Raw genomic sequence first — 13,604 nt, 5'->3', positions numbered from 1 at the left:
ATGGCCCATGGACCTGCCATCAGGGAGCTGGGCTGAGTTGAGTGACTCATGGTTTTTGCTTTAAGAGTAAGAGAGTTGCAATGATACATTGACACTGGGTACCTATGAACTCCACTGAAAGACTGCCTAAGACAATTGGCCAAGACTAAGTGTACCATTGCCCAACACTGAAACGGGGTCTGAGCTTAGGCTACCTTTTTTCATGAAGGTATGAACACTTCATTTTGAAATGTCCACAAAGTTTCTTCTCAGAGAATGTAATACCTTTTTTAGGGCTTCCAGTTTTTTATCATAGTATCTATATTCTCAAGATAGAGTTGATCTATATGGTTTGGGGTTTCTTTTTGGTAAATTTTAAAGTTTCTTTCTAATCCCAATAGCTATCCTTCATTCACATTTAAAATGAACCTTCCAGGAGCTAGCAAACAATATCAAACCTACACTAAATTGTCTACACACAATATTTGAAAGCACTCAATTCCTTAAGTTTGTATATTGTGATTTCAAATGCTTCTACATTCTGGCTTACAAAATTGGTTTGCTTAAATACTTTAGGATGCATAAATATGCCTTTACAATGTCCTACATTTAAGCTCTAATTTTCTGGAATAGCCAAGAGCTCACTAGTCAGAGCTCAGCAAGCAGCATTGCCCAATGTTTTAGTTACTCTGACTCCTCATCTGTGGAATACCGGGGCAAAACAAAGTGATCTGCAAGGCACTTTCTGGCCATAAAGTTCTGTGGCTCTAATTCGAAGCTCTAATTTTGCCTCTTTACTAAAAATATTAAAGTAGGAAATGAAACGATGTCAAAGAGGGAGTGTATAATAGTTAACTCCCATGGCATTGCCATTTGTTGCTTTATACGAAAGGACTTTAAGTCCAATAAAAAGACATAGCCAAACTCTAGCACCAAAAGGACACAGATGGAGCTCAAGGTAACTTGGTCCTACCTTCCATGAGATAACCAACTACATAAAAATTGGCATAAAAATGGGCAGTGGTAGAAGTGGAATTCCAAAAATGGGGGTAGACAGAGGTGACCACAAATGGCAGAGACAGTAATCATGGAGGAGAAGATATAAGAGAAACGCACAGGAAATTTTTTTATTGGTTTCTGCTCCCATTGTACTTGCTGATCACCCAAAATCATGAGTCTGGGCGTGTAGTAATTTTGTATTTTGTTATTCTTATAACCATATTGTAGTCTAAGGAGGATGTTGCTTGACATGTACATTGGGTAAACAACTTTGTCAAGATGCCATGGGTATGTGAACCATAGTGGGGGAAGAGGCTGGGGGAAGAACGTACAAAGGGACAGAAAGATGTTGCAGAGAAGCTGAATCAGAGCTGCCAGGGAGAGGGGCCGCCAAGGATGCCACAGGCAAGAGGGGACTCACAAGGAGGCAGCAGTATGATTTGAGGCAGTTCAGAGGATGACTGGGCCAAGCAGCAAAGAAGTACACTGCACTATCAGACAAATCAGTTCAAAAATACATGAAAGTGGGGAGTAGCTGCTTAGGGGAGTTCCCATCCATGCAGATTTAAGAAAAAGGCCCAAGGAAGAGAAATGGACAGAGATGCTAAGAATCATGGCAAGTAAGGGTTCGGAGACAAGAGTTTTATTTCATATTGTGGTTTAAGTTAGGAGTAAGCAAGGAAGAACTGAGTGGTTTGAGCATCAGTGCTGACAGGATGAACCAGGTGAGGGAAACACACCACAGAAATCTGGAATTTGACCAATCTAAATATGACTTTGTACTCTGAAACATTCACATCAGGTGTTGGAGGTGAAGAACTATTGGGACGATATTTAGGGAAGGGGCCCAAGCCCATGGGTTAGAAGAAAGATATCCCAAATGCCCAGAAATGTTTCCTTTGCTGATTCCATCCATTCCCATGAAAGTACATATTACAGTAAAAGCCTACCCCTCTGTAAAGGATGGCAGGTCATCGTCACTAGATAGTGATTTATAACATGTCAAGTCCAGGCCAGGTGAGACGCCAGACCCATGTCTCTGTTTTGGGACAGGCATTCATTATTTAAAATGTCAGACTTGGAGCACATTTGGGGTAAAGAGTATCTCTTCTTAACTCTTGAGGCAGATGGTTCATACCCTGGGAAAGAGAGAGGGACCCTCCCTGGTTTTACTTTCCTAGAGGGTCTGAGGCTAGGAGAGACTTGGGCCTCTGTTCAGAGTAACTGGCCTCTCCATGTGGCTGGATAACCTGTTTCAACTAGAGTGGGTGAGCACCCTCTTCTACTTCTTGTATCCCATAAGGGATCTCATCAGAGGAGCTAATCTTGGGGTACACAAACTAACTCTCAGCTCCAGGGGCTTAGTGGGCTTCATTTTATGAAGAGGGTAAGCATGTTTACAATTGGATTCCAAGACCTCTGGTAAAGCCTCCATACCTGTCATTTTTCTCTTTAACTGCAACTTAATTTCTATGGCAGTGGTTCTCAAACTTTTTGGAATCAGAATTCCTTTATACTCTTACACGTTTTTGAGGAGCCCAAGGAGCTTTTGTTTACATTGGTTATGTCTATTGATTGTTACTCATTAAGACTGTAGAATTTTTTAAAATTTTTATTAATTAATTTATACATAACAATCAGAAACAATACAAGTTAATACATTTTCATAAAAAGTAACTATTTTTTTCAAAACAAAACATTTCATAAGGAGATGGGCATGGTTTTACATTTCTGAAAATCTTTGTAATATCTGGCTTAATAGGACACAGCTGGGTTCTCATATCTGCTTCTGCATTCAATCAATTGTGATATGTTGCTTTGGTTAAAGATGTACATGAAAGAAATCCAGTTTGATAAAGATACGTAGTTGGAAGAGGGTGAAGTACATTAATACCCTTTTTAGGTAATTGTGGATATTCTTCTTTGATACTACACCAGAACTTGATGAGTGGTAGTTTCTTAAAGATTACTTACAGTGTAGAATCTGAAACCATATCAATGAATTTTTCATATTTTTTCACATTAAAACCCACGGATCTATCTTGTGCTTTGAATGGATCTTGTACTACAGCATGATTTGGTAACAGCAAGCATTGGTCATTTGGAAAATATTGGTTCACTGAGCTTTGCGGCTCTTCCAAAATCTTGAGACAATATCAAAAAGTTACATTTATTAATATCACCATCCATTTCATCAAAAAGGCCTATAAGTATCAGGAAGCTGTTACATTAATGGTGACGGATACAAGTTATCTAAGATTCTAATTTGTACTTGTAAATGCAAATATTGTCACTGCCAAAAAATAGTATGCATTGTTTTCTTTGAAATTTCAGGCTAACCTCATTTTTTTTTGAGAAATACCCCTCTCAGTTTGTCAGTCAGTCATCCTTTCAAGTAAAAATAGCATTCCATTAAAAAGTGGCTATTTCAAACAATCTCACAAGTGATTTTCCTTCAGACAACCTATGTATTTCAGTATGCAGCAGAAGTGCTTTATATGTATCTACCTTTTTGTCAACAAAGAATATTTATAAGTCTTGTACTTAAGGATTGAGATGTAATACAATTAATACTTTTTACTGCTCTATCAAGGACATTCTTAGATGAACCTCCCTTTTTCCTTCCTCTAAGTGCATGATGGTGAAGAATAGGATCACTATTATACTTTTTGGTGCTCTGCCCTGATTAGTGCTAAGATGTGGCATTTTTACCCACCATTGCTTTTGCATCATCAGTGCAAATGTCAACACAGATAAAAAGACAAATAACATCTTACTGTTAGTATGCAAGTAGTTCTGACCTCATGGACTCTGGATAGTATGAAAGTAGTTTCGGACCTGCAGACCACACACTATTCTAGGGTAAGTGCTCCCTTTGTCTACTCATCATTAGCAATATTTGAGCTTGAATAGATTTCACTTCTGTGAGAGTGTTTATGAAACTTCTTCTTAGAGTGCACAGTTTTGAGAAAATCTATTTTAATTTCACATTTGAGAGGTAATGGAGATGGGGGTGGAGAGAGTACTATAATTATTAAGATAAAATATGCTTTTAAAAGCTTAGTCCCTGGGTGGGGTGAATCAAATAGAATATTCCAATCTGATGAGTATGGCCAACAATAATCCAAGCTCATGGTTCATGGGTATATATATCCGAAAAGCATACATTTCCAAAATTATTTATGCATTTGATTTTGAAATCCATTATCGTAACCCCCAAGTATTTATTTTCCTAATGTTTTTGTTAGTCTAACATTAAAATTAGTTTGTGTTCCCTGAGCATACAGCAATTGAGGGTGAGATGCAAATGACCTTGAAGAGTGTTTTGTAGCATAAAGATACCAATCTGAGATTGAAACGGAAATTGTTCTGTCCTTATTTCCATTTTCTATTGTTGTGTACTATTTCAAATAATTTTTGGAAAGAGGTGGAGGTATGAATAAATTCAATTTAAAAATGCTTTTGGCTGTTGATAGAACACCTATATAATTAAAAGTTGACAGCATTTTCCTGCATGCCTTTAAAAGGTCGCAGGAAATGTACTCTGCTTTGAGGAAAGGCCTAAAGTGTGTTTTCAATTATAGCAAACTAAACATTAGGAAGTGTCCTAGCAATTCAGAAAAGGTAGTGGTGTGTCTATGCAGAGTCATAATCCTGAACACCCTAGCCAAAGGTTCTGAGAGAGCAGTGGTGAAGTGTGGTGACCATTTTGTTCAGCTGTAAAGATTCTACACACTCAGGGCGTTGGTCTACTTGGAAAGGATGGGCTCTAATTTATCATTAATATATTAATTTCAAGTCCAATGTCACCGACAATAGTCAAAATTATGGCAAATTGAATTTGACCTGAGTGGAAAGATAGTTATATTTCGAATTATAATGCAGGGCAACCTAACTACCAGTTTTTTAAAACCAACACTCGAGGAAGAACTGGTTTAAGGATGATGCTCCTTTTTTTTTTTTTTTTTTTGAGATGGAGTCTCGCTCTGTCGCCAGGCTGGAGTGCAGTGGCCCGATCTCGGCTCATTGCAACCTCCGCCTCCCAGGTTCAAGTGATTCTCCTGCCTCAGTCTCCCAAGTAGCTGGGACTACAGGAGTGTGCCACTACGCCCAGCTAATTTTTGTATTTTTAGTAGAGACGGGGTTTCACCATGTTGGCCAGGATGGTCTGGATCTCTTGACCTCGTGATCTGCCCACTTCCGCCTCCCAAAGTGCTGGGATTACAGGATGCTCCATTTTAAACTTGACTGCTCTCTGTTTTGGTTTTAGATTGAATTCATGCAGGTGTTTCAAACCTCGCTTTCAATAGCATTACTTGTTACTGGGAAGCTAGATCTTTTGGGGGGAGTTGGCAGGGAGGGGTTGAACGTGAGATTTCTCTATCAGTGAAAGACATCTTTTGGGAGATACAGCACTCTTTAAGCTTCACTTATAAAAGTGTGCAATATAAAGCCTTATTATTATTTTTAATAAGGCAGGTCAGAATTTAACCCCCATGGCTCTCTTTAACACCACTGAAGTTGTAAGAATTAACTCAACCTCAAAGAGGCATGAGTTATCCATGTAGGCTTATAGAGTGTCATTTTAATGTTCTATGTCTTTACTGTGCCTCCACTTTCTTTGATGAAAAGGTCTATTTAAAAATTGGTAGGAAAATATTTAACATAATAAGATGATGAGTCAGAGTTTTAAAAAAGCTAAAAAGGGAAGATGTAGTTAAATAATGCACCTTTTTATTTTTTAGCTACATCTGACTCATGACATATAATGTATTCTGCTAAGTTCAAAGTTTCCTCTTACAAAGAGAGTTTTATGAAACAACTCTTCTTCAGACCATTTTTATTTCAATTATAGTAGCAGGTTTTGGAGTTTAAATCATTAACAACCTCTGAGTGAACTTTTATCCAAATGACTGCAAGTCACAAAGAGAACAGTCCTCTTTCACCAAGTACCTTTTGTGTTCGAGTGAGACCCGTCCTTTTCTATTTTCCTCCTTTATGTCTCTCTTTGAAGAAAGATGTGTGATTTGTAAGGTAATGAAAGTATGTATCAGTTAATGAAAACTGCTATATTGGGCTCATAATGCACACTGGAATTGCTTCAGGGTAAACTTCATATACCTGCAGTATATAGCAGGGGAAAAAGTGAATTTCCGAAGTAAAGATTGCTGTGTGCACTCTAGGAGTATCACGTAGCAGTTAAAGCAACCATCAGGGGTGACCTAATCTTATTTTCCTCTCTTTGTCAAGTAGCTGTAATGTTCATTTAGGAGCATTTTTCAGTTTTAACTCCAGTGGACACTCCAAAACTGGGCACTTATTCTGTCAACTGTCAACCAAGTTATTGATTCACCATATGTTGTCTTTTCATTTTTTTAAATTAGATTTTTTGGAATGTTTTTGAAGAGTGTGTGGGAGACGATAACCTCCAGATTTAAGGTGATGGGGTAGGGACAAAAGCCTGCAGAATTTCATACAGAACAAAATGTAGCTTAATAAACAAAAGAAAGTTAAGAGAGAAATTTATTTCCTTTTTAAAAATCAGTAAAATAATGAACTAATCGTTGTTTAAAGAGTGGGAAAAACTTTTTTCCCCCTAGATTTGGTGACTAGCGGGATAAATTTGAAGAACTCCATCCCACCCCCGCACGCGCGCCCCCCATTCTTTCCAGACAGAGCGGTTGTAAATCCGAGGCTGAGTCCGCCCTGGGAGCCTTGGGGCACCTTCCTCTTTGCTCTGTGTGTGTGTGTGCGTGCGTGTGTGTAGCTCTCGCTCTTTCCCTCAGTCTGTGCCTCTGTGTGTGTGTGAGTGTGTGTGTGTGTGACAGAGAGCGAGAGAGAGAGCGCGAGAGGAGAGAGAGCGAGAAAGAGAGAGAGAGAGCAAGAGAGCGAGCTGTGAGCTGTGCTGCCGCCGCCGCTGCCCTTTGATCCCGACATTAGTGTTAGGGGCTCGGAGACACAGAGCGCGGCCATAGACACCGCCGCACTGGCACTCATTTATTTATACCTCCCATCACACACGCGAGCATAGGACACACACACACTCACACCTATTAGATCCGTTTCCATTGAAGAATATTACGCTCGGGGACAAGCCAGGTGCACGACCAAAAATTTAAAAAAAAAAAAAGGAAAAAAGAAAGGAAAGAAAAGAAGAAAACCCCTCTTCTGGCTCCAGGAAACAAGCTTCAACCCATTGCACACACCGGAGAAGGGGTTTCCCCCTGCCCGCCCGCCCGCCCCCCAACTACCTCCCCGCTCCTGCCAGTGTCTGCCTCTCTGCCCCCACGGGGGTTTATTTGATCTCACATTAACCAAGGAGGAGAATGTGAGAAAAGGGGGAAAATGCCCAGGAGGAAGCAGGAGCAGCCCAAGCGCCTTCCCTCACGTAAGTCATCCCTTCTCCACCTCCTCTCGTGCCATTTTCTCGCCCTCCCTCTCCTCTTTCCCCTCCGCAGCCTCCTCCGTTGTTTTCTGCATTAGTTTAGGGTTACAGAGGTGAAACTGACAAAGACACAGCCCGGGTTACTCCTCGTTTAGGTCTATGCTGAGGCAGCCATGTTGGTGATGATCAGCCCCGTGCCCTTTCTATTCTCTCTCTCTTTTTCTTTCTTTCTCTCACCCCCCCCTCTTTTTTTCCTTGAGATCGGGCTTTTTTTTCCCTTTCCCTCCCCTTCCCCCTCCTCACTCTGGGTTGCTGGGGGGAGGGGGCAAGAGAAGGGAGGAGGGGAGTAGTGTGGATGCCGGGGGTTTTATCGGGGGTTTGGTGGGGGGAGGTGGGAGAGGTTGGAATCTTAAAAAAAAAAATTCCTTGTGGATTCCGGCGCCTGAGGGTGCGGGGGTCGGGGCGCGCGGAGGGCTGGGGGCCGTGACATGGCGTTTGGGGGTGTCAGGGAGAGGGCGCGCAGCAGCCGCCGGGTACAGGATCCAGGGAGAGGTCCGTCCCTGGCTAAAGGTTGCGCCGGGGTTGGTCGGCCCCCGAGCCGCCGGCGGCAGCGGCGGCGGCGGCTGGAGCAGGAGGAGGCGGAGGTGGAGGAGGCGGCGGCGGAGGAGGGGAGTCGGGGGCGGGCGAGGCGGGAGCGGCTGGGGAGGGTGTAGGGGCACCGCACACAAACACACGGGTACACACGCGCCGCCGGGCGGCTGCTCCCGCGGCGCCGAGGCGAGGGGGCGCGCCGGGGCGCGGGGCGGCCGGGCGGGGGGCGAGGCCGGGCAGCGGCGGGCGGATGTGGGGTGCGGGAGCTGCGCCGAGGCGAAGGCAGGAGGCAGGGCGGCTCGCGGCGCGCGAGGTCCCTGCAGAGCGGAGGGGAGGGAGGAGCAGGGCTCCTGGCCGCAATAAAATGCGGGGTCAGTCGGAGCAGACGGAGCCGGGCGAGACTCGGGCTCTCAGACCCCCTCCTTGGCGAGCCTGAGCAGAGTCCAGGACTAAAGTGCATCACAGCCCTCCCCGGCGGCAGCCACACACGCCAACTGGAGACACACACCCGCCGGCACGGCCCGGTCCCCTTCCCCTCCTCCACCCGCGCCCCGGGTCCCTCTCCGCCCTCCCTCCGGCTTTTCTTTGCGCGACTCTTAACTTTTCCCCCACTCCCTCTCCAGCTCCCCCCAACCCCCCAGTCTTTCTCCGCTTTGAGTGTTTCGAGATGCTGCTAAAGCTAAAAGTGAAGGAGAAAGAAGCAACTAAAAATATCCCCCGGGGCCGCCCGGCTCCTTGAATGCAGGGAAGAGGGGGCAGGGGAGAAGGCGTGGGGCGGGGTGACGGGGAGGAGGGGACGCGGGAGGCGCCGGAGGGAGGGGTCGGGGGAGACGGAGGGTCAATTTCTCTTCTCTCCCCCCACACTACTCCCCTCTCCCGGCGGTTTGGCGCTGCTCGGAGCCCGATCCTGCAAAACCCGGGCTGGGGGCGGGAGTGGAGCCGGAGCGCCCGCCCGCCCGGGTGTCAGGCCGACGTGGTCGGTCACCTGAAGTTCACGGAGGGTGGGGGAAGGGTTAAGGTTATGGTGTCTCGGGCTCGGGCTGTGTGTGAGCGTGTGCGTTTCCGCTGCAGACAGGCAGGGCGATCGATCTCCCCCTCGCGAAATAACCGCGGCGGTGCCTGCCCAGGGGACCGGGAGGGGGGCGCGGGCTGCTCGGGCCAGGCGCCCCCGCGCCTCCGTGTCACCCGGGCCGCAGCCGAAGTGGCGAGCAAGGGCACTTGCAAGCAGTCCGCTCCGCAAACATTCCTCTTTCTTTCCCCTTCCCGGTACGCAGGAGTCGACGCAAAGGGCTTGGGTTGTGCTTTTTTCCCCTTCCTTTAAAAAAAAAAATGCCCCTGTGCAGTCCTTTCTTCGCCTGCCCGCTAGAGGTTCTGAGGATAATATCACATATGTAATATATATGCACATAAAATCACTCGCAGGCGGCTGCGTGTGTAGGGAAATTTTGTGCGAGGAAGGAGAAGGCGGTGGAGTCGGGGAGGGCGAGTTGGGAGGCTCCGCGCTGCGATTCACAGAAAACTCGCAGCAGTTGGTGGAAGAGTGTGCGTGCACATGGCCGGACTGCCTCGCTGCCGGGCTCTTGTCGGGGGCGTGTGGGGGGAGGGAGAGGAGGCAGGAATCCTGAGGGGGTCAGGGGAGGTCTGCCGTGCTCGGACAAAATGGGCTTCAGTGTTCTCTGCGAACTTGCCCTTAGATGGCAACTTTGGGAGCTGATGAGCTTGTGTGCGAAAACAGGGCGGTGAGGTTATTTGGTCATTTTCCCTTTCTTCTCTTCTCCCCCTGCTTTAAAAAAAAAAAATGTTGGCGGGGTTAGAGGGAGGGTGGGAGAGGAGAAGGGATTTATCTGTTTCGTCTGTGACGGAGATGGAACGCCTTCCCTCCTCTTGTGTGTAGTGCAGTCGGGCAGCTGCAGCGTGCCCTGCTGATGACCTTGACCCTGACCTCCTGCGACTACCCTCTCCGTCTGAGAGGAAATTCAGGCTCCATTTTAGCTCGTGTGCTTGGTGGGCCTTTCCTGCGCGTCGGTGCCTGGTGATGAAGTTATATTTTGAGAGTGGGCTCTCCTACTTTGCTGTCTGATTGAATCCTGTTAGCCACTCACTTAAAAAAAAAATCACCTCCCTCTTTCAGTCACATAAAGTCACTTTTACTGAAGTAAGAAGCAATTACCTTTGGAAACACCATAAAAGTCCCTGCAGTTTTGAAAGGGAGGCCTTAATTTTCTAAGCTTTTCCACTTACCTTTGCATTGAATGGATTTTTGTGGATGTGTGTTGCCTGTGCTAAGTGTGTTTTGCACGTGTTTTTAAAGCAGTTTGTGTTTGGACTTTGCAATTTCTGGGCAAATGGTGTATTTTGCAGTTCAGTCACAGTCACCCAAGGCTTGCTAAGTGCTGAGTGAGGCTTGAAACTTGCAAGTGGTGTGAAGTAGTAATTATTGACTTTGGGAAAAATTAGTGTTAATTTGTATTTAATGTCGAATATAATTGTAGTTCTAAGTCCCACTTTTAATGCTAGACACTTTGTTTGTTTGTTTGTTTGTTTATATGTGAGAGGAGGAATTCTTTTTCACTGGAGTACTGTTTTGTATTAAACTTAAAATATAGGAAGTCTGGGGATTAAATATTCCTCCTAGAAGTCATCTCAGGGTTTTAAGAAGTTAAATAGGGGCAGATTTAAAAGTTGACTCTAAAAGAAAGGAGTGTGTAATGGAGGAGGAGAAGGGAGATCTTGAAGGAATGAGAGGGGCAAAACTGTTTTTGAAGCCAAAGAGCCCTTTTGAGTAAATACAAAAGAGGTTAATAGCCACTGTTAATATATTGTTTTAAGAATCTGTAGAACCTGTGAACACATTTAAGAAGTGCAAATTAGAATACAAAAAAAGGAACTTATGAAAACTGAATCTATAGAAAATTCGGAGGGTTTTCCACTTCCTCTTAGGTCTCTCCCTGTGTCTGCACCCCCCTAAGGATTCTACAGCATAAAGCATTGCTACTTATAGACTCTTTCTGTGTTGGATCTATTTTTCTGATATTAAGTACAATACTAGCCAGACACAGTCTGGATCTACAAAGCCCAAAGTCCTCCCACTACACAGCACAGACACCAGGGAACCTGGAAGTTCCACCCTGGAGTGGATTAGTCCTGGAAATCCAGACTAGCACTTGGTATTATCTGATACCAAGTCTGGGGTGAGCCTCAGTCCCTGGCACAGAGTCCCAGCAATTCCCAGTCTGGGCTCCGGCCTGCTAAGGTTTCCTAGCTCCTTCTGTTCAGTTAGACACCCATGGGACTGTTCAGAACCGAATTAGCTTTGGAGATGGGTTAGCCTTTAACCTGACACTACTAACCGAAGCCTTAGGTTTCTGATTTAAAATTCTACACAGCCATTTCCTCCTGGGCCTCTGAAGTAAGTGTGTGTGTTTGTATCTGTGTTTGCTTTGTTATATGGGCCTTATACATATACAGAAAAAGATGGCCTATACTGTAGGGTTGAATGGCGATCTTACTGTCTACAAATCAAAAGAAGTCCTGTATTAACTTCTGCAGGTGACCCTAAGCAAAGAGTATTAAACCTACACTATTTTTGAGGGGTGGTTTTAAAAATTATTACACAAGATACAGCCTTTATTTCTTGGCCTAGAGCAGTAATTATCATTTTGGGATTTAAATATGATTCTGCTGTTGTTGATGGCTCTTTTACAAAAGTTCTTTCCATTAACAAGGTCCAATACTATATTTAAAAAAATGTCCAAGAGGCCCTTTGAGCTATATCACCTGCTTGTCTTTAGCAGAATCCTGAACTGGATAACTTTAAAAAGTTTGTCAGCCTAAGAAAATGGAAGAGTGGGTAACTGTGTGGCTAACTGATGCTGTGACTGTTACCACGCATGGGACTGGGCACTTTATGAACGGTTTTACATTTGGAATCACAAACTGAAGAGGGAAAGGATGAGGAAGGGTGTTCTCTTGTGTTGGTTACATCTGTAAATCTTTTTTTTTTTTACTATTGGTGATCACTTATTTCTTCATTAGCTTCAACTTACACATAAATATGTACAAGTTTAGATCCTATTATATTTACCATTGGAAATTTGCCTGATGCCTATTCCCGAGGGGGAACACAAAGGAAAAGTTAATAAAGCAGTTGTTTTGTTATTCCAGTATTTTCATTGTTTACTTAGTTGTGGGTCAAGACCAGATCAGGTTATTGTGTTCTTCATTAACAAAACTTTTTAAAATTCTTTCTTGCTTTCTAGTAAAATTAGGAAGCAAAATGACTGAAAAGCAACGGGATTTCTTATTTTTATCATTTTACCAGTCTTTTTATGTCTAATGAAAGAGAAAGAATGAAAGATTGAACTCTTTTCCCTTATTTACTTTTATTAATTTTTGCAGTGACTGGGCAGTACCTCCTGACTAACTGTGGCAGGGACCACGTGAGAAAAAATTTGAGTCTCAAGTAGCAAAATATTTCACTGATCCTGTCATCCAGAGCTAATGATTCCAAGGTACCCAGAAGCAGTCTAGATTGATGCTGGATAATAATGCCTATCTGTTCTCTAAAAAGAACATCCCTGTATTCCTGTACAGTAAGTAGGGTATCACTGAGCTTTCCTGTTAAAATAGGAAAGATAACTCAAAATCACATTCCTTCTCATGCTTCAAAATAGTTTCTAATAAAAAAATTGATTTTTAATTTACCTGCATGCTGCCATCTCACTCTGGGGATGACACAGCTGGTGTGAGTTGACAAGTCTTGCTGCACAAAGTGTTAATAAATCATGCTGGAGAGGTATAAATTGGACAGCTTTCGGCCAGTGTTAGAGCTTGCTGTGCATTTGAGATTTTAGAGTCTGAATGGCCTCTATTAGGAGAGTTCGAAGGGAAATGTAGAAAATCTCTGTCTTGTGAGGCTTGTAAAATCAGATGGACAAAGACTATGGGCACACCTAAGGGAAAGTGTGTTGGTGGAGTGACGATGCAGGCTTCTCCTGAGGTCAGAAGTTGGTTTAAAATACAAGGAGTTCAGCTGAGTGCGGTGGCTCACGCCTGTAATCCCAGCACTTTGGGAGGCCGAGGCGGGTGGATCACAAGGTCAGGAGATCGAGACCATCCTGGCTAACATGGTGAAACCCCGTCTCTACTAAAAACACAAAAAATTAGCAGGGCGTGGTGGCGGGCGCCTGAGGTCCCAGCTACTCGGCAGGCTGAGGCAGGAGAATGGCGCGAACCCGGGAGGCGGAGTTTGCAGTGAGCCGAGATTGTGCCACTACACTCCATCCAGCCTGTTCGACAGAGCGAGACTCCGTCTCAAAAAAAAAAAAAAAAAAAAAACGAGGAGTTCTATTAATGTCAACATGTTCTTGTAGAAAAGGCTGGATTGGAAATGTATGGTGCCTGGCTGGGTTGGTAAACTAGTTTACTTAAGTAATCCCAGTAGTTTGCGTTCGGATTCTGTCTGGACAAGTTAGTTTCACAAAAGAGAAAAACTTTCATCCACTGTCATTAACCCTGGTCACTTATAAGCAAATTGGTATCTTTGGACTTAAAGATGACAAGGTGTCTCAGACCGTTGGCTGCTATAACAAAATATCTTAAACTGGGTATTTTATAAACAGTAGAAATGTATTGCCTACAGTTCTGGAAG

General features: G+C 44.2%; 1 protein-coding gene across 8 annotated transcripts in view; it reads left to right on the top strand.

Moving 5' to 3' along the window:
• The first annotated feature begins 4,666 nt into the window (after nucleotides 1–4,666).
• The window catches only part of ZNF827 (zinc finger protein 827), a 182,946-nt gene continuing 174,008 nt past the window's right edge, over nucleotides 4,667–13,604 (top strand). For 4 of the 8 annotated variants that reach the window (XR_010112043.1, XM_008968868.5, XM_034959206.3 and 1 more), the window contains exon 1: nucleotides 4,667–7,366. Coding sequence is in view for 7 of the 8 variants with exons in the window: in XM_008968868.5 (XP_008967116.2) it covers nucleotides 7,324–7,366 (43 nt within the window). In the remaining variant the exon portion in view is untranslated. The remainder of the gene's footprint in view (nucleotides 7,367–13,604) is intronic. The other 4 variants (XM_063603955.1, XM_063603954.1, XM_055111878.2 and 1 more) reach the window with 2 other exon arrangements.

The sequence above is a fragment of the Pan paniscus genome, chromosome 3 (genome assembly GCF_029289425.2).
Source record: "Pan paniscus chromosome 3, NHGRI_mPanPan1-v2.0_pri, whole genome shotgun sequence".
In the NCBI taxonomy this organism is placed as follows: Eukaryota; Metazoa; Chordata; class Mammalia; order Primates; family Hominidae; genus Pan; species Pan paniscus.
Note: the sequence above shows the minus strand (reverse complement) of the source record. Positions and strands in the feature narration are given on the sequence as shown.